Source organism: Nomia melanderi, chromosome 8, assembly GCF_051020985.1.
Source record: "Nomia melanderi isolate GNS246 chromosome 8, iyNomMela1, whole genome shotgun sequence".
Taxonomy (NCBI): Eukaryota; Metazoa; Arthropoda; class Insecta; order Hymenoptera; family Halictidae; genus Nomia; species Nomia melanderi.
Window position 1 is genome coordinate 12,265,348 of NC_135006.1, and position 25,773 is coordinate 12,291,120.

Here is a 25,773-nt window from a genome sequence, read left to right on the forward strand (position 1 = left end):
TTGTAACATTTATTAAATCCAAAAATTCTTGATATCTTGTATTTTATTTATTATAATTTCATTATAAATTGATGATTCGTTTTATGTATACATGTAGAAAGCTTATTGATTTAACAAATGTTTCTCTAGGAAACACGCATAATTGTCGGACTATCAAAAGTAAAAACCATAAAATATATATTTTTGTACATTCTTTAATTAAAAAAACAAAAAATTGTAACAATTCATGGTATAGGTTCCTTATAAAACTTTTTATAACGCTTTTGTACAATTTAATATACAAAATTTTAAAATTGTGTACAATGCTATTACTATTTTACATAGAAAATACGTGTCTGAGAATAAATGCTACAAAACTTTGTCTCAGATGTGGGAACAATTTTATTATTACACGTAACAAATACTAGATACACAATGAACTTATACAAACTACAACACAGTGTAATCATTGGTTTGCAAATGATTGTATAACTTTATAAGTACAATGTGCATTGGATGCAAGGATATATGTTGAAAGTAAACCATACCAGAAAATATCGAATCGTATACAATTTCTTTACATCTGCTATTTTCTTTAAAAATTTTACATTTCATGTAATTCATGATGTGGACAAATTGTCTTAACATATACATTTCATCACAATCACATTTTAAGGTCTCCCACTTATAACACTGGTAGAAACGCATCTTCCTTTGTTTTAATTAATAAATAGAAAAAACCGAGTATTAACAATTGAGAAATACTTTTCATTAAGCGTTGCCTAATTTAAAATTACGCCACATGGTAAGGAAAATATAAATATTTAAAAATATTTAAAAATATTAAAAACAACAAACATGTCATAAATAGAAATCGACAAAGAAGAAATTAATCAATAGTAAAAAAACATATGAACAAGTTAAGAAATTTATGAGCCTATAAACAATCACAATTTGAAACAATAAATATCTGAAATGATACCTAAGAATTCTTTTGAAACAATCAAAAATCAAAAGAAAATTATTTGTATTTATGTTATTGAAGTATTAATTTTACATTAATTGGTAATTATATCAACCTTTGCTCTCATCAAACAAACTATGAAAACTATTGCATCACCTATGAGTTTGTTATAAAATAACAATTAATCTAGGACTGACAAGATACTGTTTTACTGCTTACTAAGTATGCAATATCATATTAAGAGAACATCTTAGTTTCGTGTCTAAACGTGTTTGCAAGTATAAAAGAAACAAGTGCAAAGGTTCAAAAATTCCTTTTCTCTTATGGCAATGGGTGCATTTTTTGAAGTTGCGTTTACGTTGTTTGTGTATTTCCTTTTTCTTTTTTTATTAAAGAGTTCCAAATAAAAAATATCTTGCAACGCGCACAAGGCACAGGAGGTTTGCCCTCGGTAGCGCGAATCGATAAATTGGAATAAAGACCTTCCTACCACTTTTTTACAAACAAGACTCTAGTATGATTCTTGACTATACTGTAAATATTTTAATCTTTCCGCAATACCAATAATTTAATTTACCTATGTTTCTGTACAAATGTATTTATACCGTTTATGTGCATTTTTCGTAAATAAGATCGTGTGTGTGTATATTTATACTTCATATACATATATGTATATACATATATGTCATATGAATATATATACATACACATCTTACAAATTAAGTTCTCTGAACCTGTACAGTTATGTAGAATGTACTCCAAAGTTAATCAAGTTAATCTTTCTTAGGAGCACGACTAGACTAGGATATTTCAGTTCAAGCCTTGATTCTCCAACTTTTAGAGTAAAGCTCGCACTTGACCTGACATTTGCCATGACTGCAAACGTTTATCTTTGCTACCAGCTATGATCTGGAAAGATAAACGTTTATATTTGATTAAATTGAAACGTAGACGACAGCGTTATGAAAAATATAGAATCATTATTTAATAATTAATTCAAATACCTTATTGTCTATGATTTCCATACTTAAAAGCATGTTTCCGGGTCCAGGTATGCTGCATACAAGTCGATAATCCTATGAAAAAAGTGTGTATCTTCAAGCATTGTTATTATCGTCTTTTGAATTTTATTTTAATTTGGTACCAACCTTTGTGTCAAATATATAAATATTCCCATCGTAACAACCAGCAAATAATAATTGTTTATACAGTCGCATACATACGATTCCTACTCCAGCGTCGTATTGTGTAATTTGTTCACCATTCTGAAAGACGGAAATATAGTGAAAAATATTGTTTATGCATAACGTAATATTAAATTATTTATTGCAATTTGTTACGAACCGTGAAATCAAAGACAAGTATGGATGTGGTGCTTGTGCCACAATAAATTAGATTATGATCACGCATCAAACTGTACACCGTATGACTTTTTTGACCACATATAGTGCGAAGAAATAGGCCGTTTTGTGCATCACGTATTGTTATCGGTTGACTACGAGACGCTACAATGAGTACTCTTCGTGGACCCTCGTTAGTTGCTTTTAAAGCTAGTACAGACTTATCTGAAAATTGTATGCTATTCCCTTTTATAACTCCTGACTGAAATAATAATCAATTGTATCTTATTTTATACGAATATCGTGATTGTTATACTATATGAAAACATTTGCATGGAGAAGATACATTTGTTTAACGTACCTTTATATGATAACGAGACACATGACCAGATTTAGTACCTATAAAAATGATTCCCCAAGCTTCATCCATACATTGTATCGGACTACCTATATCTGCAGTGTCCCTCAATTGAAGTCCAGTCTAATAAATTTATTTATAGTATGTAATAGTAGTATACAATGGCAAACTTTATTGTAAATAGATTTTACTTACCGTTATGTTGTAACACCTTAAGGTTCCATCCAATGAACCGGAGAACAACCATTCTTTGTTAACATCTGTGCTATTTGGATTATACACGTATAAACAAGTTACGGCTGCTTTATGGCCTTTATAGATGTTTAATATTCCATTTGAAGCTTGACTGTATCTATATATTCTGCCATCCTCGCTTGCAGCCAGAAATGAATTCTCGAAAACCTAAAAGATATTTCTTTCTATAATTAATCTACAGAATGAAGTAAAATCTTAAAGTTTTAACATAGACTATCAATGTACAGCTACAACTTATTTTTAGAAACATTCAATTGATTGAAAAGTAAATTAAAACATAAAACAATAAAAATTTATGATAAGGATTAGAAATATCTATAAATTAAAGCTGAGGTGAAGGAGAATAATAAGTGGAAAGCTTTGAAACTAGAAACATTGGTGGTTTTATTAATACTACTCCTAGGTAATTGTACACAATAAATGCAAAAATAGGTTCATTTAGAGGCAAAACCTATCAGTAAAAAATTAGCAAAATAAAAATTTATAATTGAAATATGTTATACCCAAAACATAAGTATGTTTCATAGAAATTCAATTTACACAGTCAATTTTAATAATAAAAATATTTATCTATTCTATATGGTTGAAAATGAAATCATGAATAAAGCAAAATTTATTTAAACAAGAAAATCAAGAACAATCATGCACTGCTTTAATAACGACATCTTTTTCTTCTGTCACGATACGGTCGGTCCTTTACCTTAATATCTAAAATAGGACCTTTATGGACCGTATATTGCGTCCTTGGTATTTCCTTATCATCCTTTGTTTCTATCACAGTCAACATTGATGCGGAATCATTTTGATGTTGATTCTTGGTAACTATCATTTTCTCTTCCACAATTTCGATATCCGGTTTCTCACGAGCCTGAGAAATGTTTATGTCCTGTTCCTTTGTCAAAATCTGCATAACTTGAATATTAGATTCATCTGTAAAATCGTCGTCTTTGTCATCTACGGGCAGATTCATTTTCATAGATTTTGGACCTCTTCTCACTTTATTAAAATTGTCCAAATAATTAATGGATTTTGTTACATCCTCTGTTTTTCTAATTAACTTCGATACATGACCCTGGGATGATTCAGTTGTCGAAGTTGCACGCTTTGCACAAGTCAATGAGTTTTTTAATGTAGACTCTACAGTCAAACAGGAATGATTTACCTGATCGGAAGGAAGTTGTGTAAATAAATTAATTGCTGAAATTCCATATTTTCGTAATACATTAGGGTGTACATTTGGTTTCAGGATTGTATGTTTACTGTCCACCAATCTTACTTTGCAATTCATCATTTCTGGCATCGTGTGTTGTTTACATTTTTTAATATCTTTCAAATCATTGCTCGAAGTTGATGTATTTAACTGAATTTCAATTTCTGAAGGTATACATCGTTTCCTATTCACAGCCGTTTTCTGACTACGGCTTTTCCTGATGTTTGATGATGTATTTTCAGTTTCCTCGTCGTACGATGACAATGACGTAGGCGACATACTAGAGAATTGGACTTGAATATTTTTTTCTTGAGATTCTTGCTCTATAAGCTGAACAGCTGTATCGACTTCAAGTTTTATTCGTTTTGTCACCTCCTCTGTATATCGTGAACTCCTCCGAAGAGGTGTCCTACTACTTCCCCTCTTACGTTTAGGTAGCTTCTTACTCGACACTTCATCCCTTCTGAACGAATCTGTAGTTTCACCGAGAAGAGGAACGGGAGTTCGATTACGATTATTATTTTCTTCGCTGGAAGATTTATTAGATCGTTCGGATTCTCTTCTTTTTTTCAGTGCCTTATGATCCTTCAAACTTATGAAGTGTTCATCTTTGGATGGATCACTTCCTCCTTCTAAATCATCTGCTGTATACTCTTTTTCATAATAAGTTTCTTGATTTTGCGAAGAATCTTTAGATGATTCTTCATTCATATTTTCAAGTTCACAATTAGAACTTTTATTTAAAACATATGGAGGAGTTTGACTAATAGTTACCATAATGCCATTATTGGGTTCAGTTACATCATCATCACTTCTTTCAAGTGTATCAGACATTGTTGCTACTTCTTCAGAGTTTATGTGTTTTGTTTTATTAAAATCAACAATTTCTTCTTGCAAGAAAAACGCTTTGTCCTTTCCATCTGTGTTTTCTTCTTCTATTTTCTCAATATTTACATTGACTTCAATATTATTTAAAGTAGGTTGATTATCAAATGCATCGTTAGCACCTGGTTCCACCAAACATGTAGTTGGACTTTTTATCGAAACGGTCTGATTAATTTCTAAATTCCTGTTTTCTGTGGATTGTTGTACAAACTCTACTACATTTTTTTCAGTAGTCATTGATATCTCAAGTGGTGCTTCTATTTTCTGTGTTTGTACATTGATCAAATTTCTTTGAGGCTGTTCTTCATTATTCGTTAGAGCTTGAGTCCTATTAAGAGATGTTAATTCTACATAATTATTTGCTTTGATTTTCTCACCAGAAGATGTTGGATTCTTAGAATGTTGAGTGTAAGCTTCTTCAATACTCTTTAATGGGACAGAAACTACTATTTCTTTTGCTTCTTCCAGTAATACTTTGGGGGGTTCTGAGTTTGATTTCAGATCGCTAGTCTGTTCCTCATTCATTGATGTGTTACCTACATGAAGTATGTTAATTTCATTGTTTTTATGTAACTGTTCTACTGAATTTTCTATATAAAGATCTTCTAATCTGTTTTCTGCTACAGCATTTATTACTTCGTCAACATTCTTCCAAAGTCGTTGATCATTATTTCCTTTCTCCTCCTGTTTGTCCACAGAACTAATTTTCTTCTTTAAATGTAATTTTTTAACATATAATGCAGACAATGGTAATTCCTCTTCCTCAATGGTCAGAGGGCTTACAGATTGTAATAATTCTTGCATTCCTTCTTTCTTTTTCTTATTTCGCAATTCAGTTTTTATTTTTCGCGTTTTTGCCATTTCCTTCCTATATGTTTCCTCCAAAAGTGCAAGACCAGTAGTTGATTTTCTTTGATCGTCACTATGAACCTGAAGAAATGAATCCCAAGTACTGTCATCTGAGTATATAGATGATCTTTCTGGTGTTCTATTCTCGTGTGCTTTTGTCGTAGAATTTGCTGTATCTGCATCACTGAACAACAATTTGTCATTAGACTGTTCTGTTATTGATTTACCAACTTCATTGGAAGAAACTTGAAATTCTGTTTCTTCAACAAGCTTTTCATTTTCTTTACAATTAAGTGTAGATAATTTATCCTTAGGAGATGAAGATTTTGGATTCGATAACGCATCAGCTAGTATGTCGTTTAGATTTTCTTGAGATCTAATTTCATTAGTTAGTGCCTGATCAAAGTCTTGTTTAGTTCCCTCTTGTTCAGCGTTAACCTTTTTTGCAATTGATTTTACTATATTGTTGGCTTGTTTTTCTTCTGTATTAATGTGTAATATCTCTTTAATACATTTAGACTTATTCTCCCATTTCACTACTCTTTCAGGTCCTCTTTGTTTCTTTTTCTTTTTGGAAGGTGAACTTGTGTTAGTATCAATAACCTGATGTATGGACTCTTCATTTTCAGAACTGCAAGTACTAATACTGCTAATTCTTTTTTGAATATGTTGCTCACATCTGGACATTTTAAATTTGTTTGGTTGGGCAGGATTCATTAGACTATCTTTCGCATTCTCTGTAGTTGTTTTGGCACATTGATTAGTTACAGGACTAGTTTCTATATTCTGAATTAATTGTGACATTAACGCGGATGGAGTTCGCGGTCTAACCAGGGATATGTCGGTTTCTTTATGTGTATATCCTTCATTATTCTGTTCTAAATCATTGTTTGTTGGTAAAGCATCATTTGTAATCATTTGATACAAAGTCATTTTCTCTGTCATCAATTTGTGAATTTCAACATCGATTTCTATCATCCTAGCCATGATTGCTTCTTTAGAAGTTGGATACTTGGTTTTTGCTACATCTGTTGCTATTGCTTCTTCTATCTGATTTTTGGAAACATTGCACTTCTTGCGCTGTTTGGATTTCATTTTAGGCGTGTTTTTTATTCTGTGCAATGTTTCATTCTCTTTTTCTTGACTCAATCTGTTTGCATGTTCTGTTTCAAATATGTCATGCAACTTTTGTATTTTCTCTTGTTCAACGGTTATATTAAAAAGTATATCTTGATTATCGGATATTTTTGTATGAGAAGACATTGAAATTATTTTAGCCTTTTGTTCTTTCTCATTATTTTTGTCAGAACTACTAAATTCTTCATTCAACACTGGTAATTCAATACTTGTTTCGGATGTTGGCACGTTAACCAAAGACAAATTCTCCAATGATTTTCGCAAAGCAATTTTCTCTGGAATATCTGACTTTGCTGATATTTTGAGACATAGCGAAGAACCAAAATGATGTGTACTCCTTTCCATTTCCGTGGATGATTCATGAGTTGAAGATTGTCGAGGAATATCATCGATTGACACATCCTTTTGTGAATATGCTTCAAGAACTTCTGAATCTATTGAAACCATTAATTTGGATTTTTGTAACGATTGCACATTTGATTCACTGTTACTTGACTCATTCAAAGAAAAAGAAACATCTATAATCTTCACAGTATCTTTTTCTTTATCTTTAAACGAAGTTGTATTCGAATTTGTTTTAGCCTTTGTCTCAGTGAATGTTTCATCACTTTTATCAAAGGCTTCTGATAGTTCTTTAAAATCAATTGAATTGAAGTTCGGTGATCTTAAGTTGTCTATAGAATTTTTTTCATCTTGCTTAGATTTGCTAGCAAATGCATCAGTATCTCTGGCAATACAGTCTTCTAGATCCAGCTCAAGATTACTTAATTTTCCAAGAGATCTTGCCTCTGTTTCGTCTATGTACTCATCCAACACAATAAAGGGTTCTCCATCTTCATCAAATGTGTCTTGGCTAACTAAATCATGAGCTGTTGAAAAGTGTGTCTCCATGACTTTAGTTTGAGATTCTTCTAATACACTTATATTTTCCAGTTTTAATAATGCTCCATTATTCTCTGTAACATTGGAATTATCATTGATCTTTTTCTCAACAGAGCTGTTTTCTGTAATACCCGGCTGCTCTAAAACCAACTCATAAGTTAATGTTGGTTCATCAGACTCCTTTACTTTTTTAAACCGATTATCATGATTTTTATCGTCATTCTCTTTCACGTGAAGTTTATTCCTAATATTCATCTCAATTATCTGCTTAGAAGTTTCCATTACACTTTCTATTTCATCCTTATTTTCCATTTGTACCCCATACAACTGAGATACTTGAGGATTATTATCTTCAATGGACTCCACAAAAAAACCTTTAAATGGACTACCAGAACTATCAGGAGATCTTACTTCGCTTGCTTCAATTTTATTGCAAGTCCTTAAAGTCTGGACATCTTCAATTATTTCAGCAATTGATTCATCCTTCTCCTGATTTTCATTTTCCACTCCAATTTCTAAATTTTTCTCATTTTCAAAGCCATCTTTTATATTCTTATTTATATTATTGGATTTATTTTGTTGTGGAGTGAAATTATTATCAGTTACAGCATCCTTTGAATCATCTTTATTATTTAAGCAATCATTTTCGTCTAAAGGACATGGTTCTTGATTATGATGATCTGTATCCATTATGGAAAGTATTGTATTGCTTGTAGGTTCACCTCCAACAGAAGCTAATGAGTTATTGTTTATAGCTGTCATTTTTTCCATTACAATTTCCTCTCTATTTAATGTTTCAATCATTACAGATTCACCTTGTACTGCATTTACATCAGAATTTTTAAGGCTGTTATTTTCAGCATTCTTAGTACTATTTTGTTCAGTTTTTGAGATTAATAAACATTGAGTATCTTCAGTCTTTAGTTCTCCTTGCTCCATACTCTGTACTTCTATGGTGTTCTTGTTAAGTGAATCTACTATTTGTTGATTATTAACATTTGTTACTTCTTTATTATTATCTGTAGGCTTTTCATTGCCCTTTCCTACCCTAAAATTAGTATTAGTTTGTTCCTTACTCATTTCAAATGTACTACTAGTCTCTATTGTAACGTTTTCAGCAGGCATTGGTGATTCTCCACTTTGTGGTAATTCAGAGGTATCATTATCATTCATCTTTTCAATTTCAGTATGGTAAGTGTCATTTGCATTTATTGCCACTGACTTCTGTATTTCCTCAGTTTTTTGTGAATGTTTCAAATCTTTTTCTCTTGTCGAGGACTTTGATTTTGTCGATTTTTTCTCCATTGATTTTCTCTCTTTCTTTAGTTTTAGTTCTTTGCTTCCCTCCGATCGGATATTTTTAAATTTATTAAATTCGGCTGTGGTCAATTTCTTTAACCTTTTCTCGTCCCCTTCTCCTTTAGATCCAATTTTGTTTTCCACTTCCCGTTTAGTTATCCTTTCTTGTGAAGATGATTTATCATCATTTTTGCGGTCTTTTGATTTAATAGGTTCTTCAAGAAGATTTGTACTAGGATCCAATTGTGTTATCGTTTTTTCTTTATCCCTAATTTCTACTGATTCATTGGTATTCTTCAGTTGCGTAAAAACAAAAGGTTCTTTACTTTTTTTATGCTCTTCTTCAAAATCAATTTTTTCCTTTACCCCTTTTTGAGAAGGTAACCAAGAGGAATCTATTGATTGAATCGATCTTTCTTTAATTAATCGTGGATCTTTCAAGAGAGCATCATTTTCCACCTCCGTTGCCTTAACTTCTTTTTCTAAGTTTAATTTTTCAGTTTCACTATGAATCTTATCAATGGGTAAAGCAGATTGAGACAAATCTTGTGACACAGAAATAGGATTTAAATATTTTTCTTTCAACTTAGCTTCCTCTTGCAAGCGTCTCTGGAGAGCACGTTCCTTATATGCCTTTATATCTATCTTTCTGTATCCACTTTTAGTTTCTGTTGACGAAGTACCTCCTACATGTGTTTTTTGTTCACTTGTCTGATTATTTGCATTCGTCTCAGTAGTAGGATGTACACAGTTACCAGATGTATTTGGTGCATTGGTGTTACTAATAACTTCTGTGTGTGATTGCTCGATAACATTTAAAGGTACATTGGTTTGAAGTACAGAGTTGCTTCTACATATGGAAGTATCCACACAATCATTGTTATTTTCAGTTACTTCATTATCCTTACTTTCTTCCATATGCTCATTCATCTTTTCACCATCAGTGTTCGTTACTCTACTTTCATTAATTCCACTCCCTGCTTCAGCTGATTTCTCCGTGATTTGATTTTGTTCTGATTCACTGGATTCTGGCATTTGTTTCAATTGAGCCTTAGTCTTTGGTTGTACAGTCATTGAAATGATTGCTGTCTTCTTCTTAGGCTGCATTGATGTCTTATCACAAACAACTGTAGGAATTTGTTTTTCCATTTGCAAGTTTTGCAATTCGATCCATGACCTAGTTACTGCAATTTTATTGCTAATAGTAGGATCCGATTGACTGCTGTTAGCTTCATTATTAAATCCTTGAGAAATACTATCTTCAAATGTACTTAATGGCTCTTCCTTGACAGTTACCTCTTTTTTAATCTCATCCTCTGTTAACAAACGGAACTCTTCAGAGAGTTCACTAGACTTTGATGTGTTGGAATGAGAATTTCTCTTCTTCTTCCTCTTTTTCTCCTTCTTTCGTTTTTCCCTTTTATCCTTTTTCCGTTTCTCACGTTTGCGAAATTTGCGTTCCTTATATTTACTCTTTTCCTTCCACTTTTTCTCTATCTCAGCTGCCACCTCGTCTCTAATAGTTTCGTTAAGCGACCTTTTCTTAGCGATTTTCTCCTTCTCTTTAATCACTTTTAACAATTTTGTTACATTAGGAGCAACGGTCTCTTCGTCACTATCACTTGAACTGGTTGTACTAGAATCGTTACTGCTTTCAGACCGTTCTATTGTTTTTGATTCCTCTATTTCGTTACAACGAGTTATGCACCTATCCTGATTATGCATAGAAACAGACTCGTGTGTTAAGGGACTTATACTTACATTTCTCATTGGTGAATCTGATGAGCAATACCTTTGAGATTGGTAATTTTTACTATCTCTAGTTAAGTTTTCAGCACTGTTGGATACAGTTTTCCATATAGTAGCTGATGTTACAGAAGCATTCATTGTTCCATACTTAGCTTCCCATTCTTCTTTAGTTAAATTCCTGAATGAGTCTGGATCTTCACGTTCCTTTCTACTCCATTTCTCATATCGTTCACTTCTAAAAGTATTTCGATCTTCGGAACTTGATTTCCGTGTTCTTGAAGTATCTAATTCTGCATTTTTGTTAAGTGACTTAGCTCTTGCGATACCTGCTGAAAATATATCATCGAGGTCAGCTACTGTTGCATGGGAAATCTGCGAAAAAGTATTGTGCTCAAAAGTTTCCCTCGCTGGCTGCATCGAAGTTTTGTCCCTTTCTATGCTAGTCTTTGAAGTTGCATTAGGTAATGATTTTGTTCTCTCTGTCACTTGAGATAAGATGTCATCCAGATCAGCTTCATTAAATAATGGCTGCTGTCTTTTATGTACAGTTTCTGTTTCAGAATTTGACTTATTCACATTTGACTTCCTCGATGAACTGTCTTGTGAAAGTTGTGTGTTTAGAGAATAATGAAAAGGTTCTTCTTTTGTCTGCGAAGACTTGTTTTCTACTTTCTCTATACATGTATCTTCATGTTCTTGGTAACTACATGGTTGAATTTCCATATTTTCTTCATTGAAATATTCTGAGGTACATATTTCTGAATTATCGCTCTGACTTATAGTTCTAACTTCATCAATATTTGTATTCTGTTTGTCAGATGACTCGAGATCGGAGGGCATAGGATCTAATTGTAAAACCTCGCTTAAATGATGAATAAATTCAGTGGGTAAATCTGTAATACCCACCACAGCACCTGGGTCCAACATTGCGTTTAATTGATTCATGAATTCTTCTCTGTCATACTCTTTCATTTTTTCATCCTCAGTATTTCTCATTTTTAAGGATAGCGACGACCTTCGTTCTTTCACTAAATGTTTCATTGCGATATCAAATTTACGAAGACTCGAATTGTTGACCATATTGCAAATATCATTCTTACTCATTTTCAAAAAACGACTGATTACTCTGTTCTTCCACGATGATTCAGAGGTAGGGGCTCCTAATTTTTTATTCTCCTTCTTAGACTTTTGATTCTTCTGTGTGGCAATATCATTTGGCAATGTTGCTGGTGAGGAGCGTATATCAGATTTCTCTGAACTTCTGTTAGGATCTTGACAATGAGATGTATCTGTTGATTTTTCAGACACAGGAGCTTTCGCAATTTCCACGCAACGTATTAAACTTGACTTAGGATTGTGTTCTCTTTGTGGAGTTTTAGTTTGATTATTTCTCTTGCAGTCAGAAGAATACATTTTAGCTTGCCTTCGTTCTTTTTGCGAATTCTGATGTGTGACTTGCTGAGAACTTTCTTTATCCTCAGAAGTATTCATAGAAGGCCTATGCCATTCTTCTGGTTTTTGTAATACTTTTGTTTTGGAACTTAAATTAAATACTACTTTTGGCCGAATTTGATCACTTGTTAACAGTACATCCTCACTAGTTTTACTTTGACTTTGCGTACTCTGTTCATCATTCGTTATCTGAGTTCGTTCCTGTTTTTGGATATGTTCTGGTTCACAAATTGTATTTTGTTTTCCTTTTTTACCTTTACTTTCCTTCTTCTTCTGTTTTTTCCCAGTATTTACAAGTAGTTGATTTACCAACAATGCGCAGGATACATCCTCTTTTGGTATAGGAATTTCTGATGGTGTGAATTGCATTTCTGATAACGCTGACGACGCGCCTCGATTATTCTTCGGCTCTACCGACATATTCATTATTTGCTTTGCAAATTCCATTGCTTCTTGCATGTCTTCTAATCCATCATCCATACTTATACCTTGCTGATTATTAGAATTTTTTTCTAATGGAACTTCCTGCGGTAAGGGTGGAGGAACTTCGGTCATGTTTATAGATGGTGGAGGCAATCCAAAATCTTGCAGCATCATTTGTCCATTATTTGTTTGGGGTAGAACAGGTTGAAAATTTACCGGTAGACTAGGCATAAACGGTGGTGGTTGTGAAAAATTTGCTGCAACAGGATTTATATTAAAGTCTAATTGCGATAATTCCATTAAATGCGTACCTATCATGTGAGATTCTGAAGTGTTTAGTGGAGCAATCAGCTTAGAACGTTCTTGAGAGGACAGCCGTGGATCGAAGATTGGCGGTGGTTGAAGAAGTTCATCTTGTTTGTGAATTTTTGGTGGTGGCTGTTGAGGATTAAATTCAGGTAACTTTTCATTAGCTTTAATTGGTGAGATCCTAGGAGGTGGTCCCCTAGGATCAAAAGAAGGAGGTGGTTGCGTAATGTCCATACTACTTTGAGAAACACTTGTTATTTGATTCCTTGAATCTAAAGGAGACATAGTTCGCGTAATTTCTTGTCTATTGGATGATTCAGTCACTGATATCGAACGTATATTTGGCGGAGGTTCACTGGGATCGAACGCAGGAAGTAAATCGTTCGAAGAGAATGGCACTAATGTATGGTGCTGAGAGTCATGGCTCGAAACAGGTACATTGTGTGTAAATGGCGGTGGTGCGCATGGACCAAAAGTAACTGGACCCATGTCAGGTGGTTTGTATGGTGCAATGTGTCTTGGTAGAGGCATTCGATTTCCATGGAACGGTAATCTTTGTGGTCCCCTAAAAAATATATTTTTCCCATTTTGTTGAAATGACCACCTGCATCTAAGTCCAGGAAGAACTCTTGGAGCAAATCTAGGAGGTGTATTAAATGCCCTTGAGTGAAAAATAGGTGGATTACATAATTTCGTGTCATCATTGAATTTATGTACTTCATCATAAGGTGAACATGTTGGAGATTTAGAATCGAAGGCAAAATTTAATTGAATTTCTTCATTAGATGATGGATGAGTAATTGAATTATTTTGAGTTGAATTGGATATGCTGCTTGTTAATTGACAAGCTTCTTCTTGAGACACGTTTACTTGTGTGCTACTACACTGGTTCACATTTACTTCTAAATGATCATTTTCATTTGTATTTTGTGCAATAATTGTATTTTTATCATGCAATGTGCTCTGATTTTCCAAAAATCCTACTTGCAATACATCCTGACCATTTGAAGTTGATACAGATGTGGGAATTGTCTCTGCATTGTTAAATACTAAAGCATTTTCATTTATTAGGTCATTCACTTCTCCCGCATTTAGATTGGCATCGGTATCCAAATTACAAGACTGTAAACCTTCCGAAACATTGTCATTTTGCAAATGCAAGTTTTCCAAGTCAGAATTAGGCACCTCGTGGAACATCTGTTCTTGGCATTTGTCATCTTCCAACATACTCGATTGATTTAAATTATCATTATTCTGTAAAATTTCTGAAATATTTAGGGGATTTTCGTGATCTTCATTTATGACAATAATATTGTTTGTAGCTGCAGTTCTATGTACACTATCATTTTCACAAATGATGGTAATATCATCATCGTCCTCTCCATCTTCTATATTATCAAATTTTGAATTATTACAGTCTACCCTCCCTATATCTCTAAAGTCAGTAAAAGTTAAATCAAGTTCTGGAGGTTCATGTCTGAGTTCAGGAATACCCTTTTTCACAGTAATTCCTTCTTCAGAGCTACTATTTGGTAAAAAGGATAAATCGTCTTCCCAAAAGTTTGTAAGATCTTCTTCTGTTATGGAAGATAATTTTTCTTTTAATTTGTCAGCTGTCTCAGTAATTTTTTGCTGACGTTCTTCTTCAGATCCAAGCAACGGAGTCTGTGGTATCATCATAGACTTTTCTTCTTCTTGTATTATTTGTTGTTCTTCTTGGGGCAATGGTATCCTGGGCCCAGGATTTCTTGTAAAACCCATACAAAATTGAGGACCTGGTGGTCTACCAGGTCCAGAAAACCTTACAATTCCCCTGCCATTAGCTGCTCTACCCCTAGCATTTGGTCGAAATGATAAATTACCCCTATATTGCGACCTTGGAATAAACTTGTTGTTCTGTTGCCATGGAGCAAAATTTGGACCGTCTACCCATTTGTCAGGTCCAGATAATCTGTGTGGTGGCCTTGAGTGATTAAAATTAGGATGTGGAAACCGGGGTCCGCTAAAGCCATTGGGTGGACCATTCGAACGTGCACCCCGTGGTCCAAAGCCTCTTCCTCTGAATCCACTGCCGCTCATCACACTGTTAATTATGATACTCTAATTTCTATTGCACATTTGAGCCTACAGTTCTTTTAACAGTTATGCGACTCTTGAAACGCACTAACTTGCTTGTACAAATGTTCACATACCGCATAGTTTATTTTGTTATAGTCTCATTGTCCCATAAAGAAAACTTCTTATTACCTGTTTGACAATTTGTAATAATGCACATTTTAAAACTGTTCGCGGCTACAGCCACAACCATTTGAAAAATTATAATCTAGAATAACGATTTAAAGCCGTCCAAGAAGTAACATCAACATACAGAAGTATGTTCTATCACAATATTTTTAACCTTTCCGTGTAAGATTACTTAGTTATTGTGAACCTTACACGCAACGACACACAACACGATCAATGCATATGAATATTTCATATGCTATCGTAATGAAATATATGGAATCTTCCCGATTCAAATGAAATAATAACAAAACGACGTGCACTTATCATTCAAATATAATCGCCATGTTGCACAATAAATCTCGTCAACCTCAATAAACAACGCACACTTCGCTGTCAAACAAATATGTTCTGCGAAAAAATGTTCTTTAAATACTTTGATTTTCACGGGATAATTAACAGTCAAACCCTGTCGCGCGTTATGTTCATAACAAATCTGTTCCGATACACGATCATTGCTCCGTCCTCGATTCCATTCAATTAGATCTTCGCTATTCACGCGTTTAAAAACCCAAACTTGGTCACGAACTCATGAACCTAGTGGAGTTCATTCGCTGTACCTTTGAACATTGCGTTGACTCTGTGTTAATCTCTCGATTAAAAGATGCTCACAGGATTCATTTATGAATTGATTAATTTAGTATAAAATCAGGCGTAAAATAATTAATCATAGGTTTATTTTAAGTGGAATCTGTTTTCTACGATTGAACGGTGTGAGTTGGTAATCTACTTAAGAAATAGTCTCAGAAGTAACCTTAGTGATATGATTATCACCATCAGCTGTTACAATTCGCACCATTACATTCGATTTAAATTATAGCGATTCTTTTGCAATATTTAATCATGTAACATCAGGATCGAATAATAAAGCAGTTTCTACAATTCTATAATTTCATAATGGATTATTAATACGATAATATTTATCATAGATAATATAATAAAATCAAATGTATTCATTAAATTACAATTTAATCGCAAAACTATTCTTGCTTCTCGGAGACAGAAAACTTTATTTAGGCTTTTTTAAAAATTTCTTTCATGTGAATTGTCATCAACAGATTGTTGATTCAGGCAGAATTTCAGAAAATCAGTGAAATTCGAAAATTCAAAGATTTTAAAATTAATATGTATGTATTAGAAAAATGATGCCGTTCATAATCATCTTCGAACTCATTGAAATCCATTTAGGCTCTGATATTACGTTATAATAAATAGGATAAACGATACAGAAACTTAAAACAATTTTATTGAACAAATTCCAAAATATGCATATATGGTCTTACCCTTATAACTTCATAGTTTTGCAACTCCTTCAACATTTCATTTCTATGCTCGGTGTCTGATGCCATAATCTGACTTCGAGAAAAAGGAATCATGAGAAGTATCAACGATCTTCTAAGAATCATTGCAAAAAATAGCATTCGTATCTATGATATGATGTTTTGTGGTATAAATTGCGAGGCATATCTTTGCATAAAAAGTCTCATCGGAAATGAGTTCGCTAAATTTCAACTTTCCATTTCTGCATGCTTTTATGAACATACATCATTTTTATGTATTAACTATTTAAATATGTATTTTGCGTATTTATCCTTAATTATATTTTTCATATTTTTAATCGTATTAACACATTTTGCATGTTTCACATATCACATTTAAACTGTGTATAAATAAAAATGTTATATTTAACACACGATTTAAAATTGATTATATAAATTATAATTATAATTATATATAATTATATTATATATATATATATATATATATATATATATATATATATATATAGTACTTGTAACCAAATTTTTTTTATCAACGCTGAAATTCCTCACTGAATTTTTAAATTTGAATAATGGTACAGCAATCATAATTTTTTTTGCATTACAATTTATACCATAGAACATTATATTATAGATAGTCATACTGTTTTTCGCAACATTTCTTAGGAAGCAAAGGTGGGGCAGGTTTATTCTATTTTGTTCTGCAGTGTAGCCGTAGCCCCCACTGTTCGTACGGCCCTACACTGCTTCCTCGCCGTCACGAAAGTCGTGAACGAACACCTGAGTATAATCTTCTGTTTGAGGATGGCCGCGATGCTGTCTAACTGTTCGCGGCTTATGCCTCGTGCAATAACCCGAATTAGTATAACACGCACGAAGGTGAGTTCTTCTTTGGAATTATCAAGTACATTTTCCTATTAGTCTTGAAACATCTGTAACACATACATTAGGTAAGAAGTACCGAACGCCCTTTTCAAGTAGAATCTGCCAACAAAATTGTTGCAATACTACCCTTATCTGTCGCATCGATTATATAATAGCATCTTAACGCATATCATTCTCTTGGTCCACCCATATGATCTGTCAATGAAATAACGATTAATTACTTGCAATCGTCAGATACATGTAAACTCAAATGTCTAAATATCGTCAATTGATTCGTTGCTGGTCAATTTCTAGTTATGATTCTTGTTTTATCATTTTCTTGTTATCCCGTACGATTATATTTGAAATATATTAAAAGGACACTTTGTTAGGATTTACTTTGTTTAATTGGGATGGAACTTAAATGTAACAATGATTTTTTCAGGTTGTGAGATCGTTTAGTAGTCAAGGTAAGAGCAGTCACAGATAATACATTAAAGAAAGTGGTGAGATATGTTGAAAATCTAAACATTGTCTTTATAGAGAGGCATAGCAACGTTGGAGATAACCATGAACATAAACTACTAATTGTATCAAATCATTTTTGTAGGGCGCATACTATTTATCCACACCGAACATGTGATCAACAAGAATTCTGAATTGTAAGTGGAAAAGTATACGTACATATATATGTGTATATTTTTTCTAAGAATGATTCATGAAATTAATACAAGGAAAATTTTATTTTAATTTCAAATGAATCATTTAGGTGTACAAAATATAAGAAATTTAATTATTGGGTAGACCAGGCAAGACATATTCATTCAACACCTTCGTTATGTAAGTCAGTTTCGAGGCATTCAAGAACTAAGCTAAAAATAGTATTCTAAAGTCATAATAATACTCTCGTCAATGACAATAGGGGAAATAAAGGAAGTTGTAGTCCCGGCATTTGCGGAAAGTGTAAGCGAAGGAGATGTAAGATGGGAAAAGAAAGTTGGTGACCAAGTTAAAGAAGATGATGTCCTGTGTGAAATTGAAACAGATAAGGTAAAATTCTGAATGAAACAAATAAAATATTGAGTCTTTTAACTGATGAATTTATGGTAATTTTTTCATAGACTTCAGTTCCTGTACCGTCACCTGGTGGGGGTGTAATCAAAGAAATTTTTGCTAAAGATGGTCAAACTGTAAAGCCAGGACAGAAATTATGTACCATTGACATTGGTGCTACTGGTGGAGCTGCACCAGCAGCGTCGAAACCTGCTGCAGAAGCACCTTCTGCACCTCCTCCTCCTCCTCCCACAGCAACTCCTCCACCTCCTCCCACAGCAGCTCCTCCACCACCACCACCTCCACCACCACCACCACCACCACCATCAGCAGCTGTACCACCTCCAGCTGCTAAACCTCCTCCTCCACAAGCACCTACAGCCTCAATGCCAGTTGCTGCCATTAAACATGCACAGGTAATAATTACTGTACAAATATGATTCAACTTTAGTAACACACAGTATCTTGTCAATCATTACATAATTCTTTGCACTCTAAAAATTAAAAAACTTTCTTCAGTCTCTAGAAGGCGCTAAAGTTCAATTACCTCCTGCTGATTATACACGCGAAATAATTGGTACTAGGACAGAGCAGCGTGTGAAAATGAATAGAATGCGACTACGTATTGCAGAACGATTAAAGGAGGCTCAAAATACGAACGCTATGTTGACGACATTTAATGAAATTGATATGAGGTTGTTATATATTGTATTTTCTTCATTCTTTTTTATTATCACCGCCTAATTAATTTTTGTTTCTTTTACAGTAACATTATAGAATTCCGTAAAACGAAGCAAGAAGGTTTTACGAAAAAATATGGTTTAAAGCTTGGATTTATGAGTCCATTTATTGCAGCAAGTGCCTATGCTTTAAAAGATCAACCGGTGGTAAACGCTGTAATAGACGGCACCGATATTGTTTATAGAGATTACGTTGATATTAGTGTCGCAGTTGCAACGCCGAAGGGTCTCGTGGTACCAGTACTTCGTAGTGTAGAAAACAAGAACTTCGCTGAGATTGAAATTGCTCTAGCCGCGTTGGGCGATAAGGCAAGGAAAGGCAAAATATCAGTGGAAGACATGGACGGCGGAACCTTTACAATAAGTAATGGTGGTGTCTTTGGTTCCCTCATGGGAACACCTATTATTAATCCACCACAAAGTGCAATTCTTGGAATGCATGGAGTATTTGATAGACCTGTTGCAATAAAAGGCGAGGTAGCCGATAAGTTTTATTTTCAGATTGTAATTTTTCTTTTAATAATCATTATTATTAATATCATAATATACATTCCAGGTAAAAATTCGTCCAATGATGTACGTAGCTTTAACATACGATCACCGATTAATTGATGGACGCGAAGCTGTATTGTTCTTAAGAAAGATCAAGGATGCTGTAGAAGATCCCAGAATTATTTTAGCTGGCCTTTAAATACTGTAAACACTTTCATTGAATCGCTTCGAATACATCTGTCATCACTTCTAAAATGTTTTCTGAACACGTTGTATTATATTCTGTTCATCTAGGCTTTTGTTTACAAACTGGAGATACTCTTGAATATATTTACCGATCATTGTGATAAGCGAAAGTACGGAAAAATATCACACGAATACGAAATAGCATCTGAAATGTTTTTATTCGAGAACTTTACCATGTATCGAAGTATTATTTTAAACAATTGATATCTCAGTATTCAACTTTGAGATCTCTATGACACGCGTTACAATGCAGTTAAACTGATATATATATATTTTTTTTTTTATTTCAGTTTTATGCTCTAAGAGCGCTATGTAAAAAAATTATATTAGTATCAAATGTGTACTTTAAAATTCTTGTGGCTCAAATTTAGAATACACTCTGTAAGAATTAAAAGATAGCAAAGAAATGAAATATAATATTAAGTATCTTTGAATTAAAATAACAAAATAAGTGAATAATATAAAAAAAATTTCCGTTTTATAAAATATTTAAAATTCAAACCTAACTATTGTCTCATGAAATACTGTTTTTTATGATTGTCAATCATATTACAATTGTGTTTATTACCGTTATTTTTCGAATCTCTTATATTGTCGAACAATTTTTGTTATTCCAATTTTACAATATGTGATACAGACACAGTGAAATAGTCTCTTTTCTAAATGTGTTTTTATTCGAATGATTTTTAATTACCAAGATGTTAGTCAAAACAAACAAACGTTAGTAAAAAAATTAGGAGATACTTTATTGCAGGAATAAATGTACCAAAGTAATTGAAATAAAATTTCATGAATACGTATGTTGTCACATTGTTGAAAGGATAAAATATAGAAAAAATCATTTTTATATTTTCTGCACGCGTGATATTAATTGAAAGTTTCGCGCCTTTTTAATGATATATATATATAAATATATATATATATAGTGTAAATTATTATTGTTACCAAATAAAAAACCAATGCTAAATCAGTCCCACTATAAATTACCCAATTTTAAAATACATTATCGAGAATTCTTAATAAATTGTTTAATTATTATTAATCAAGTATATTTTTAATAAATATTATGTAATGAATCCGTCGATATAATTTTAAAAAGTTGCTGAAATTTTCATCTTCGAGAATATCGCATTATTCGATACACTACAGAGGAAGAATATCGAATTCAGTATCGATTCTATTCGTACATACACTGTGGATGACTTCGCCGTTTCGCTTAATGGTCAAACAGTGAACGTGAAATGGTAATACTTACAATCTTTGTTATTTCATTGCGAATCAATTAATTATATATTTTATTCAATTGTGCGCAACGAAATGTTAAAATTCTCGTCTGTATAAAATATATATTTTGTTCTCGTTTGACATTTTAGGTTAACTTTGTGTGTAGTATTAACTTTCTCGTGTTAAACTGCATGTTCTAATTTTTCAAGCAAAGTACTTTGTACATTCTCAGATATACTGAAATTTAATGTTTTTTTCTGTAATATTAATCAAAACAGGGGCAGAATCAATCTGGTACTGGTGGTACAGGGGGTGACAGGAAGGATGACAAGGACAAAAAGAAGAAGTATGAACCCCCAATTCCAACAAGGGTGGGCAAGAAAAAGCGACGTATAAAAGGACCCGATGCTGCTTTGAAATTGCCACAAGTTACTCCTCATACACGTTGCAGATTAAAGCTTTTGAAGCTAGAACGTATAAAAGATTATTTATTGATGGAAGAAGAATTTATCAGAAATCAAGAAAGACTGAAACCTCAAGAAGAAAAGAATGAAGAGGAAAGGTCTAAGGTCGATGACTTAAGGGGAACTCCAATGTCTGTTGGAACATTGGAAGAAATAATTGATGATAATCATGCCATAGTTTCAACATCTGTTGGTTCTGAACATTATGTATCAATTTTATCATTTGTGGATAAAGATCAGTTAGAACCTGGATGTTCCGTCTTATTAAATCATAAAGTTCATGCAGTTGTTGGAGTTTTGGGTGATGATACAGATCCTATGGTTACTGTAATGAAGTTAGAAAAGGCTCCACAAGAAACTTACGCTGATATTGGTGGTATGTATTAATAATATTATTAGAATTCAAAATAGACATATGAGCTCATTGCTTATATTTAAAATATCCTTACTCTTCTATAGTCTTTTAAATTTCTTACTTTCCACAATAGCATTATATACTTATATAAATGCTTAAAGGAAAAACCTATAATATGTTTTTGTATTCAGGGCTTGATACGCAAATTCAAGAAATCAAAGAGTCTGTTGAATTGCCATTGACTCATCCAGAATATTATGAAGAAATGGGTATTAAACCGCCTAAGGGAGTCATATTGTATGGACCTCCTGGAACTGGAAAAACATTATTAGCCAAAGCAGTAGCTAATCAGACATCAGCTACTTTCCTGAGAGTTGTTGGCTCTGAACTTATACAAAAGTATTTGGGTGATGGTCCAAAACTTGTGAGAGAATTGTTTAGAGTTGCAGAAGAGCATGCTCCTTCAATTGTATTCATAGATGAAATAGATGCTGTAGGCACAAAACGATATGATAGCAACAGTGGAGGAGAACGTGAAATACAGAGAACCATGTTAGAACTCTTGAATCAACTTGATGGTACATAGTAATTCTAATCTCATTGTATTTTATAAAAATGATATATTTTAAGTAATCATTAATATTTTTTATATTCGTTTAGGTTTCGATAGTAGAGGGGATGTTAAAGTTGTAATGGCAACAAACAGAATTGAGACCTTAGATCCAGCATTGATCAGACCAGGTCGTATCGACAGAAAGATAGAATTTCCGTTACCAGATGAAAAAACAAAAAGAAGAATCTTTAGCATTCACACCAGCAGAATGACTTTAGCACCTGATGTTAATTTGGCAGAATTGATTATGGCTAAAGATGATCTTTCAGGTGCAGATATAAAGGTAATGTTCTATCTGAACAGTATCTTGATTGAAAGGAACATATATAAGACAATAAAATTCAATTCTCATTTGCAGGCTATTTGTACTGAGGCTGGTTTAATGGCACTACGCGAACGCCGTATGAAAGTTACCAGTGACGATTTCAAAAAGTCTAAGGAAAGCGTTTTGTATCGGAAAAAAGAGGGTTCACCAGAAGGATTGTATTTATAAAAGTATTTCGATTAATATTCTTTACTTCCAATTCAATCATAAAGTGTTACAAATACTAATAAAAAAATATACAAAAGAATACAAATTGAGTAGTAATTTAATTATCATTGGATAGATTTGAAATATCATTTGGTATTTCTAATACATTTGACTCGTTAATATTTAATTTTTTCACATGTGGTTGGAAATATTGACATAATCTTTGGATTACTTCTGTAGAATGGTTTCTTTGTTCATCAATGACTTGTGAAAATGGTTTCTGTGTCTCATAGTTCACATTTTGAGATTCCATTAAACAGATGTTACATACTCCTCTTTTAGTTTTATTAAGTATTTCCTTTATATCTTGAGGATGCTCATTAACTTGTGGTACAGTATTTAATAAACTTTTAAATTTTCCTAAAATGAAGCCGTTTTTAAATCCTTCTTCGTATCCTTTATCAAAACCTTCTTGAAAGACAGAATCTGATCCATTTTCTAATCCTTCTCTATAACCGACCTTAAAAATTAATAAAATGTATGAAGTAAATCTATAATTTATATAATTATGTATAAATAATACCTTCTTAGCAGCATTTATAACCCTATTCCAATTTTTACCAGCAATGTCCAAAGATTCTTCAGTCTCGTACATATTTAAAAACTGATTCACAAATATAGTGTTTAATATCTATTTCAATTAGTAGTTGTTATTTAGAAATAATTTAAAAACACAACGATATAACCTAGCGACCATAATAAGTAATCAGATAGACATTAAAATTGTTTACGCTTAAACAGTTCAATGGAATCGGAACCAAGTACTTCGAACGAACAAGATGGAAATACTACAGAAACGAATTCAATGGATACGATTGAACAAAAGTAAATTTTTCTGTTTCTTTACTAAATTATACCTTACTATTTGTTCATATGACTTATAGGTTATGTACACTATTGTTTATACATAGAATAAACCAAATAAAAAATGACATAATTATTTTATTGCATAATATAATATAGTATAAAGTTTATATGTCAAGTTAACATGTTTTATTTAAAATTTCAGAATTATTGCATTGGCTCAAACTCGACCGAAAGGTATATCTGACAAGGATTTGACAGCTGAAATGCCAAACTTACAGCCTGCTCAAAGAGCTCAAATTATAAATAAACTTTTATCTCAGGGTCACTTTGATTTATTTAAACAAGGTGGTTCCTTATTATATCGTTTAAAAGATCCTTCCAAAGCAAAAGTAGCTAAAGGTGCAGACAACGAAGAAAAAATTGTATATACCATAATCGAAGAAGCAGGAAACAAGGGGATATGGATTCGAGATATAAGATTTAAGTCTAATTTAATGCCAACTCAATTAAACAAAATCCTAAAAAGTCTGGAAACTAAAAAGTTTATTAAAGCTGTTAAGTCTGTGGCAGCAAGTAAGAAGAAAGTATACATGTTGTATAATTTGGAACCAGACACATCTGTAACTGGTGGTGCTTGGTATCAGGACCAAGACTTCGAAGCAGAATTTGTTGATGTTCTTAATCAACAATGTTATAGATTTTTAGAAAAAAAACGAGAACAAATAAGTTCTTGCAGAGGTGGACCAATTGCAGCTAGAAATATCACATTTGCTTCATCCAAAGAAGTATGGAAGTTCATTTCTGATTTAGGAATTAGCAAGGTTTGAATGCTACAATGGTTGTCTACCAATGTATATGTGATTATAGGTAAAAGACAATTATTTATAGGTAAAATTATCAGTTGAAGATTTGGAAATGATATTGAACACATTGGTTTATGATGGGAAAGTTGAACGTATTCTTTCAGAAGATGGAAGTAATTTGTATAGGGCAGTAGAACCTTTATTACATGCACCCGGATTAATTAAATCTACTTGTGGTGTCTGTCCTGTAAGTACTTAAGAGCTTCAAATATAATTTTAATTATAAGATTACTTGTTTAATTCTACAATAAAAATATTTACATGCAGGTAAGAAAAAACTGTTGTGACATAGGCGACATTACACCTACAAAATGCCAGTACATAACACAATGGTTGGAATAATTTCTTTGAATAAAAATGTATTTTAAATAATAATTTATTCGTCTCCGAATCTACACTTTCTATTACTTAAATATAAAATGTTCAGTAATTAAATCGACAAACGTCAAAAATATTATTAAAAGTAAAGAATATTACACAGACAGTGGCTTGATTAACATTCTTTCATATTCTTGGAACGTATAATATTGATCAAAATAAGTAATAAACAATCAGACGTATTTCATTGATTCAATATCCATGTAATAAAAAAATTACATTATACAGACTTCGGGTAATTATATAAGACCCGAATTAAAATTTTCAAAAATAAGGTCAAACAGATTTCCACGATCATCCGTTCCCGCCAAATTTACCTACGTTACATGTAATCCGGATACCAGCTACCAACGGCAAAAAAAAGTATCGCATTTATTCCTCCATGATTTTTTCACGAGAACGTACCGTATCGTTAATATTTTCGCAATATACGAGAACAGAAAAACCTGTAAACATTTAAAGAACGCGAAACATTTAACCTATCGATA

At 32.6% G+C, this 25,773-nt stretch overlaps 5 protein-coding genes across 11 annotated transcripts; 3 read left to right on the forward strand and 2 right to left on the reverse strand.

Moving 5' to 3' along the window:
- Positions 1-73: 73 nt before the first annotated feature.
- Positions 74-16,796, reverse strand: LOC116427459 (uncharacterized). Of its 5 annotated transcripts, none has more exons than XM_076370048.1 (8): positions 16,658-16,796; positions 3,597-15,338; positions 2,837-3,043; positions 2,645-2,764; positions 2,288-2,545; positions 2,092-2,208; positions 1,948-2,019; positions 74-1,852 (listed from the first exon to the last, which is right to left on the reverse strand). In XM_076370048.1, exons 2-8 carry the CDS (start codon positions 15,168-15,170, stop codon positions 1,781-1,783), a joined length of 12,420 nt encoding a protein of 4,139 aa, XP_076226163.1. In that variant the 5' UTR covers positions 15,171-15,338; positions 16,658-16,796; the 3' UTR covers positions 74-1,780. The 5 variants fall into 5 exon arrangements, with proteins under 5 accessions (XP_076226163.1, XP_076226164.1, XP_076226162.1 ...); XM_076370049.1 differs by lacking the exon at positions 16,658-16,796 and having other exon boundaries at positions 3,597-13,039; positions 13,094-15,925; XM_076370051.1 differs by having other exon boundaries at positions 81-1,852; positions 3,597-13,220; positions 16,658-16,714.
- Positions 16,797-17,353: 557 nt separating this feature from the next.
- Positions 17,354-20,849, forward strand: LOC116427363 (dihydrolipoyllysine-residue succinyltransferase component of 2-oxoglutarate dehydrogenase complex, mitochondrial). Of its 2 annotated transcripts, XM_031977602.2 has the most exons (10): positions 17,354-17,533; positions 17,964-17,988; positions 18,129-18,180; positions 18,288-18,358; positions 18,441-18,568; positions 18,640-18,987; positions 19,091-19,266; positions 19,338-19,788; positions 19,868-20,007; positions 20,098-20,849. In XM_031977602.2, the coding sequence occupies exons 1-9, from the start codon at positions 17,459-17,461 to the stop codon at positions 20,000-20,002; spliced, it is 1,461 nt and encodes a 486-aa protein (XP_031833462.2). In that variant the 5' UTR covers positions 17,354-17,458; the 3' UTR covers positions 20,003-20,007; positions 20,098-20,849. The 2 variants fall into 2 exon arrangements, with proteins under 2 accessions (XP_031833462.2, XP_076226168.1); XM_076370053.1 differs by having other exon boundaries at positions 19,868-20,849.
- A 308-nt stretch (positions 20,850-21,157) lies between these two features.
- Rpt2 (26S proteasome regulatory subunit Rpt2) lies at positions 21,158-23,283 on the forward strand. Its single transcript, XM_031977687.2, has 5 exons — positions 21,158-21,293; positions 21,552-22,113; positions 22,284-22,670; positions 22,753-22,988; positions 23,064-23,283. Exons 1-5 carry the CDS (start codon positions 21,291-21,293, stop codon positions 23,196-23,198), a joined length of 1,323 nt encoding a protein of 440 aa, XP_031833547.1. The 5' UTR covers positions 21,158-21,290; the 3' UTR covers positions 23,199-23,283.
- Positions 23,284-23,295: 12 nt separating this feature from the next.
- LOC116427399 (uncharacterized) lies at positions 23,296-24,432 on the reverse strand. 2 transcript variants are annotated; one of them, XM_031977690.2, is made up of 3 exons: positions 24,095-24,432; positions 23,761-23,841; positions 23,296-23,686 (listed from the first exon to the last, which is right to left on the reverse strand). In XM_031977690.2, the coding sequence occupies exons 2-3, from the start codon at positions 23,772-23,774 to the stop codon at positions 23,296-23,298; spliced, it is 405 nt and encodes a 134-aa protein (XP_031833550.1). In that variant the 5' UTR covers positions 23,775-23,841; positions 24,095-24,432. The 2 variants fall into 2 exon arrangements, with proteins under 2 accessions (XP_031833550.1, XP_031833549.1); XM_031977689.2 differs by having other exon boundaries at positions 23,296-23,697; positions 24,095-24,333.
- Polr3F (RNA polymerase III subunit F) lies at positions 23,912-25,404 on the forward strand. The gene is made up of 4 exons (XM_031977688.2): positions 23,912-24,062; positions 24,247-24,865; positions 24,933-25,094; positions 25,175-25,404. Exons 1-4 carry the CDS (start codon positions 23,983-23,985, stop codon positions 25,247-25,249), a joined length of 936 nt encoding a protein of 311 aa, XP_031833548.1. The 5' UTR covers positions 23,912-23,982; the 3' UTR covers positions 25,250-25,404.
- The last annotated feature ends 369 nt before the right edge of the window (positions 25,405-25,773 follow it).

What these genes read in the sequence shown, in the direction of transcription:
- Polr3F (XM_031977688.2), top strand. Translation starts at nt 23,983, where the DNA reads ATGGAATCGGAACCAAGTACTTCGAACGAACAAGATGGAAATACTACA. An exon ending in ATGGATACGATTGAACAAAA is followed by an intron (nt 24,063 to 24,246) that starts GTAAATTTTTCT and finishes TTAAAATTTCAG; the next exon opens with AATTATTGCATTGGCTCAAA. An exon ending in CTGATTTAGGAATTAGCAAG is followed by an intron (nt 24,866 to 24,932) that starts GTTTGAATGCTA and finishes AATTATTTATAG; the next exon opens with GTAAAATTATCAGTTGAAGA.
- LOC116427459 (XM_076370048.1), bottom strand. Translation starts at nt 15,170, where the DNA reads ATGAGCGGCAGTGGATTCAGAGGAAGAGGCTTTGGACCACGGGGTGCA. An exon ending in TACTTGTCTTTGATTTCACG is followed by an intron (nt 2,209 to 2,287) that starts GTTCGTAACAAA and finishes TCCGTCTTTCAG; the next exon opens with AATGGTGAACAAATTACACA. An exon ending in TTTATATATTTGACACAAAG is followed by an intron (nt 2,020 to 2,091) that starts GTTGGTACCAAA and finishes CTTTTTTCATAG; the next exon opens with GATTATCGACTTGTATGCAG.
- LOC116427399 (XM_031977689.2), bottom strand. Translation starts at nt 23,832, where the DNA reads ATGTACGAGACTGAAGAATCTTTGGACATTGCTGGTAAAAATTGGAAT. An exon ending in TTATAAATGCTGCTAAGAAG is followed by an intron (nt 23,698 to 23,760) that starts GTATTATTTATA and finishes TTAATTTTTAAG; the next exon opens with GTCGGTTATAGAGAAGGATT.
- LOC116427363 (XM_076370053.1), top strand. Translation starts at nt 17,459, where the DNA reads ATGGCCGCGATGCTGTCTAACTGTTCGCGGCTTATGCCTCGTGCAATA. An exon ending in ATCAACAAGAATTCTGAATT is followed by an intron (nt 18,181 to 18,287) that starts GTAAGTGGAAAA and finishes TGAATCATTTAG; the next exon opens with GTGTACAAAATATAAGAAAT. An exon ending in TCATTCAACACCTTCGTTAT is followed by an intron (nt 18,359 to 18,440) that starts GTAAGTCAGTTT and finishes CAATGACAATAG; the next exon opens with GGGAAATAAAGGAAGTTGTA.
- Rpt2 (XM_031977687.2), top strand. An exon ending in AACTTACGCTGATATTGGTG is followed by an intron (nt 22,114 to 22,283) that starts GTATGTATTAAT and finishes TTTTGTATTCAG; the next exon opens with GGCTTGATACGCAAATTCAA. An exon ending in ACTCTTGAATCAACTTGATG is followed by an intron (nt 22,671 to 22,752) that starts GTACATAGTAAT and finishes ATATTCGTTTAG; the next exon opens with GTTTCGATAGTAGAGGGGAT.